Genomic DNA, 6,543 nt, shown 5'->3' with positions numbered 1-6,543 from the left:
AGAGAGGAGAGAGAAAGAGGGAGAGGGAGGGAGAGAGAGAGGAGGGGGGGAATGGGGGTAGAGGGGAGAGAGAAAGAGGGGAGAGAAAGAGAAAGGAGAGAGGGAGGGAGAGAGAGAGAAGGAGGGGGGTAGAGAGGAGAGAGAAAGAGAGGAGAGAAAAAGAAAGGAGAGAGAGAGAAGGAGGGGGGAGAACGAGGGGGTAGAGAGGTGAGAGAAAGAGAAAGGAGAGGGAGGGAGGGAGAGAGAGAGAAGGAGGGGGGCGAACGAGGGGGTAGAGAGGAGAGAGAAAGAGGGGAGAGAAAGAGAAAGGAGAGCGGGAGGGAGGGAGAGAGAGAGAGAGGAGGGGGGCGAACGAGGGGTAGAGAGGAGAAAGAAAGAGGGAGAGAAAGAGAAAAGAGAGCGGGAGGGAGAGAGAGAGAGAGACGAGGGGGGGAACGAGGGGGTAGAGAGGAGATTGAGAGAGGGGGGGAGAGAGAGCAAGAAAGGGAGAGGGGGAAGAGGGAGACAGAAGGGGGGGAGACAAGGAGAGAGGGAAAGAGGAGAGGGAGAGGGGGGAAGAGAAAGAAAGAAAGGAAAGAGAGAGAGAGGGAGAGAGATGGTTAAGAGAGGCAGGTGGATCAGAAAGAGCTGGGTTCTAATCCCAGCGCCACGGGGGGGGGGGGGGGGGGGAGAGCTGGAGGGTGGCTGGAATTACACCTACAGTGCCACTGCCAACCATCTGTGACACAGTGCCCTTTAGCAAGGCACTGAGCTCCCAATGCTCCAGGAGCTCTGCACTGCGGGCAACCCAATACAATATATTTATACAACATAACAAGAAACCATGAATAAGAAGTGTGTGTGTGTGTGTGTGTGTGTGTGTGTGTGTGTGTGTGTGTGTGGTGTGTGTGGACAGCTGCACAGCTAATATTCAAAATGTCTTTTTTGACAAGGTCATAGAATGTGATGCATATGGTTCAAGTAAAAAACAAGAGGATGGATCAAAGATAAACGGAGGGTCAGTGAGTTTGTCATCTGAGGACAGGAGGACCACACAACTAGATAATGAGAGAGAGAGAGAGAGAGAGAGAGAGAGAGAGAGAGAGGGCTAAAAATAGGGGGTGAGATAGAGAGAGCGACAGAGATAGGGGAGTAGAGAGAGGGAAGGAGACAGAGAGAAAGATACAGAGAGAGAGAGCTAGAGAAAGGAGAGAGAGAGCGAGAGCACCAGAGAAAAGGAGAGAGAGAGAGAGAGAGAGAGAGAGAGAGAGAGAGAGAGAGAGAGATAAAGAGGGACGACAGGGAAGGATGTTGTGCTAGAAAGAGAAAATAAATGGTGTGAGAGAGACAAGGAGAGAGAGAGAGAGAGAGAGAGAGAGAGAGAGAGAGAGAGAGAGAGAGAGAGAGAGAGAGAGAGAGATAAAAAGAGGGACGACAGGGAAGGATGTTGTGCTAGAAAGAGAAAATAAATGGTGTGAGAGAGACAAGGAGAGAGAGAGAGAGAGAGAGAGAGAGAGAGAGAGAGAGAGAGAGAGAGAGAGAGACAAGGAGAAAGAGAAACAATGAGAAAGAGAGACAAGGAGAGAGACAATGAAAAAGAAAGAGAGACAAGGAGAGAGAGAGAGAGACAAGGAGAGAGAGACAAGGAGAAAGAGAGAGACAAGGAGAGAGAGAGAGACAAGGAGAGAGAGAGAGAGACAAGGAGAGAGAGAGAGACAAGGAGAAAGAGAGACAATGAGAAAGTGAGAGAGAGAGACAAGGAGAGAGAGAGAGAGACAAGGAGAGAGAGAGAGAGACGAGAGAGAGAGACAAGGAGAAAGAGAGAGACAAGGAGAGAGAGAGAGAGAGAGAGAGAGAGAGAGACAAGGAGAAAGAGACAATGAGAAAGAGAGAGAGAGACAAGGAGAGAGAGAGAGACCGGAGACAAGGAGAGAGAGAGAGCGAGACCGGAGGAGGAGGAGGAGCAGCAGCAGCAGGGGGGGGGGGGGGGGGGGGGGGCCCTCTCTCTCACCACACTGCTGGGCCACGGCCACCATGGTGTAGTGGCGGATCAGGCTGGCCACGAAGGGCAGCGCGCTGGGCCTCAGGTCCTTGATGACCGCCGACATGAAGGCCCCCGTCAGCGCCTGCTCGAAGGTCCGGCGGGCCGGCGTGTCCTGCGCCTTGTAGCGGTGGGAGATGATCACGTTGGGGATCCACTTCTCCGTGAAGCTGGGGGAGGGGGGGGGGACAAAACATTAACATTCTGTGACATTATAATCGCCATTAATCACTGTGTGGAGCGTTGTGTCTCAACAGACGGTGGCTTTTGTCTCCTGCTGGGGGTGACAGACAGCTTGTTGTAACGGAGGAGGCTGTGTGCGACGTCGTCTTCCTGTCACACGTCTGTCCCCTCTCTCCGCTGCCAAATACTACAGCCTGAAGGGGCCCGTCTCTCTCTCTTTCCCTCCCTCCCTCTCCCTCTCTCCCTCTCTGTTATTGAGCGGCTGTTTTCTCCATGCTTGAAGAGCTGGTGTTTTATAAAAAGCCACATGCCGGCGGCAGGTCTGATGGAGCACTCCGTTTCATTATCGCCATTTAAAAGACTGTGCTCTCCGAGAGGAGGAGGAGGGAGTTGGGAGAGGGGGGGGGGGGGGGGGGGGGGTGGAGGGAGAGGTGGGAGGGGGAAATGCCCGATCAATTGCCCTTCACTCATTCACGTCCTTGCCACTCCCAACACTCTCTCCATTCTCCCTGCTTGGCATTTAGTGATATTAAGAAAAGCTCTCCGCTTTTCACTGACAGACCCCCTCTCCACAGTAACCGCACGCCCAGAGAGAGAGAGAGAGCGAGAGCGAGAGAAAAAGAAAGAGAAAGAGAAAGAGAGAGAGAGAGAGAGAGAGAGAGAGAGAGAGAGAGAGAGAGAGAGAGAGAGAGAGGGGAAAAGAGGACGTCATGAATCAAGACATCTGACAAGAGCAAGTGTCGGGCGCAGCCTCCCTGATCATAACTGACACACTTCATTATCTCTGCAGGATTGTGTGTGTGTGTGTGTGTGTGTGTGTGTGTGTGTGTGTGTGTGTGTGTGTGTGTGTGTGTGTGTGTGTGTGAAACTGTCAGTATGTAAGTAAGTGTGTGTGAGTGTGAGTGTGAGTGAGAGTGCGAGTGTGTGTGAGTGTGTGTGTGAGAGAGTGTGTGTGAGTGTGAGTGTGAGTAAGTGTGTGTGCGTGTGTGTGTGAGTGTGAGTGTGTGTGTAAGTAAGTGTGTGTGAGTGTGTATGTAAGTAAGTGTGTGAGAGTGTGAGTGTAAGTAAGTGTGAGTGTGAGTGTGTGTGTGTGTGTGTGTGTGTGTGTGTGTGTGTGTGTGTGTGTGTGAGCTGACAGGCGGGTGGAGGGGGCACAGCACAGCGTAAACAGACAGGGGAAAGTCAATTAGCCCTGCCCAGGGATCAATGATGGTAATGTGACCAACCCTCCCTTCCCTCCACCGTACCCCCCGTCTCTGCCACACAGTGAAGCCTGTGTGTGTGTGTATGTGTGTGTGTGTGTGTGTGTGTGTGTGCGTGTGTGTGCACGCCTAAGTGTGCGTAATTAGCCGCTGTAACACAGAGCTGATGAAGCAGCATGTAGTCTGGAGATGAGGGACGTGATGGGAGAGAGAGAGGGGGAGAAAGCGAGTGAGGGAGAGGGAGAGAGAGAGAGAGCAAGAGATACAAAGAGAGAGAGAGGGGGAGAGAGAGAGAGAGAGAGAGCGGGGGAGAGCGAGAGGGGGGGAGAGAGCGAGAGAGAGCGAGAGAGAGCGAGAGAGGGAGATACAAAGAGAGAGGGGGAGAGAGAGCGACAGAGAGGGAGAGAGAGGGGGAGAAAGCGAGTGAGGGAGAGGGAGAGACAGAGAGAGCGAGAGATACAAAGAGAGAGAGAGAGGGGGAGAGAGAGCGACAGAGTGAGAGGGAGTGAGAGGGAGAGAGAGGGGGAGAGAGCGACAGAGAGAGAGAGACGGAGAGAGAGAGAGAGAGAGAGAGAGAGAGAGAGAGAGAGAGAGGCTGGTGATGGGAGGGAGAGAGAGCGACAGAGAGAGAGAGATGGAGAGAGAGAGAGAGAGAGAGAGAGAGAGAGAGAGAGAGAGAGGTAATTTTAAAGAGGGAGACTAATGGAGCTAATCTAAAGCTGTCTGACTGAAGCACAAGTTAAAGTGCGTGTGACTGCATGTCTGAGGTGAATTGCACTGTACCTTTCATTTGGGCGGGGTGTGAGCGCACGTGCAAGCGTGTGTGTGTGTGCGTGTGTGTGTGTGTGTGTGTGTGTGTCTCCATATATGTGCTATGGTTGCAGGTAAATGGCTGCTTTTTTATATTTACAATTTGTTCCTCACATTTTACCCATTCATTCACACACCGACAGCGGAGGCAACCATGCAAGGTGCCAACCTGCTCATCGGGAGCAATTAGGGGTTATGTTAAGTGTGTTGCTCAAGGACACATCGACACGCTGCTCGGGAGGAGCGGGAATCGAACCGGGAACCTCCGGATTGCCAGACGACTGCTCTACCTCCCGAGCCACTGTCGCCCCAGCACTGGTATAGTAGCTCCACCTCCCACAGACCCTTCATTTAACTAGGGATGCACCGATCCGACTTTTTCAGTCGCGATACCCGAGTTTGGGTATCGGCCAATTACTTACTTACTTACTTACTTACCCCTTCTGGGGCATAGGCCGTCAACAAGTGATCTCCAAGCATACAGATAGTCACATATTTTTTCTCCCAAAAAGTAAAAAATAAAGATATTTAATCAGTTTTTTTTTTATTTATATTAAAATATATTTTGTTTTTAAGAATTGTAAAGGATCACAAGTGTGTTTTTGATTGGTTGTAAACAAAGATGGAAAATAAACGTCATTCATTCAATTAATAAACTGTATGCCTCACTGGAAGATACTGGGATCATTCTTTTGTGCAAGGCAACATCAGGCTTGACTTAAAACATTACTTTGCTAACTTAGTGAAACTAAACAAATTAACACATAGATATAAATGTACTGAATGGTTCTTATTTATTATTATAATTTTTTTTAATTTTTTTTTTTACAAAAATCCGATATATATTTTTTACCGATACCCGATTCAGCTATTTTACTGATATCGGCGGCCGATACCGATACCAATATCGGAGCATCCCTATTTATTTCTTGGCTAGGCTAGTTTTCCTGCTGTAGTACAGACCACAGACAGAAGTGACTTTATATTCGGCCCCGCTCCCTGGTTCAAAAGCTCCCATTACTTTTCCACAGAGATATTTTTGTAATTAAAGAACATTGGATCAGTTTGAAAAATGTCTTGGCACTGTTAAAAAGTCTGTTCAAGATTATGAAAAAAAGAAGAAGAAGAAAACGTAACTTTACATATTTCTCAGAGACACAAGGCTGTTTGCTAGACACCGCCCCACCCCCCATCATCCACGAAACAGCGCTTCCGAGGCAGAGTAGTAAAGATATTTGCGAAAGAACATGTATTATTCACTTGTATACATTTCATCCCTTCTGTTGTGCCGCGGAGCTGCCGTTTCCCCCAGGGGCTGTTCAACTAGGGCTGCAGGATTTTGGGAAATAATCTAATTGCGATTTTTCTGACAGATATTGCGATTGCGATAAAATTTGCGATTATAATTTTTTTTAAATTAACACTTTGATTGCCTAAGGCTAAATTCATGATATACCATCCCTTGCCAGCTCTATTTGTCTATGGAAAAGTTCCCCTTCTTTGCAGGGCTATAACTTTTTAAATTCTATTGCTAAATTGCCATTATTAGGGCCCATTCAAGGTCCTATATGTATTGTTCATTGTGTAGCAACGTTAAACTTTTTCATTCACATATTCATAGTAAAGTATGGTCTAAAGTATAAGTATGTTTTCATCTCTTTCTGCAGCTTTCTCCAGAACGTGATTTATAGCCCCAAATGCATTATATTGATGATGAAATACAGTTTGGTAGGAATCTGTGCGAGATCAAAAATTTCAATTGGACGTACTTCTAGAAGTTTCTACGTATCATCTGATGATGACCGGATGGGCGGGGGATCGTTTATAATTCCGTGGGCAGCGTTATATCATTCATCTAGTGTGGGTCATATGTATCAGAGCAGTTTATATCGAACACGTTCAAAAATAACGCTGAATCTTACCGTATCTTCCTCGCGCCGTTGGACGATGAGCGTGGAACTGAAATATTCCTATTATGGGATGTAGAAATACGCGATCTATTTCCAGGTTGTATAATAGTATATACGTCCAAATCATGTTGTTTATCGAGTTATTGGCAACGGATCGCTATGTATTGTGTCGAGATCAAGTCCCGGGACCTATAGAGAGTGCCCGGAAGTAATATGGACGATCAGCACTTCAACCACATAACTTCCTGTTTGGCGCTTCTGCCGATCGGCCACCAGATGGCGCTCTTGAACCGCTAGAGGTTTGAGAGGAGCTCAGAACTGTGTGTGAAGGCTGCGGATGGAAAATATGATTCCGATCACAGATTTTTGAAATATTGATATTAAAGACGAGTTACGGCGTCCTCGGCAACTTGAGCAT

General features: G+C 48.3%; 1 protein-coding gene across 1 annotated transcript in view; it reads right to left on the bottom strand.

Annotated features, from left to right (window-relative positions):
• The window catches only part of trrap (transformation/transcription domain-associated protein), a gene marked incomplete at its 5' end in the record, with an annotated part of 245,882 nt that overhangs the window by 183,158 nt on the left and 56,181 nt on the right, over window positions 1–6,543 (bottom strand). Inside the window, 2 exon segments of the mRNA XM_084322329.1 lie at window positions 701–776; window positions 1,996–2,190. Coding sequence (XP_084178455.1) covers window positions 701–776; window positions 1,996–2,190 — 271 coding nt within the window.

Source organism: Notolepis coatsorum, assembly GCF_963971535.1.
Source record: "Notolepis coatsorum genome assembly, chromosome: 10".
NCBI classification, from domain to species: domain Eukaryota; kingdom Metazoa; phylum Chordata; class Actinopteri; order Aulopiformes; family Paralepididae; genus Notolepis; species Notolepis coatsorum.
This window is presented reverse-complemented; position numbering and strand designations above follow the sequence as displayed.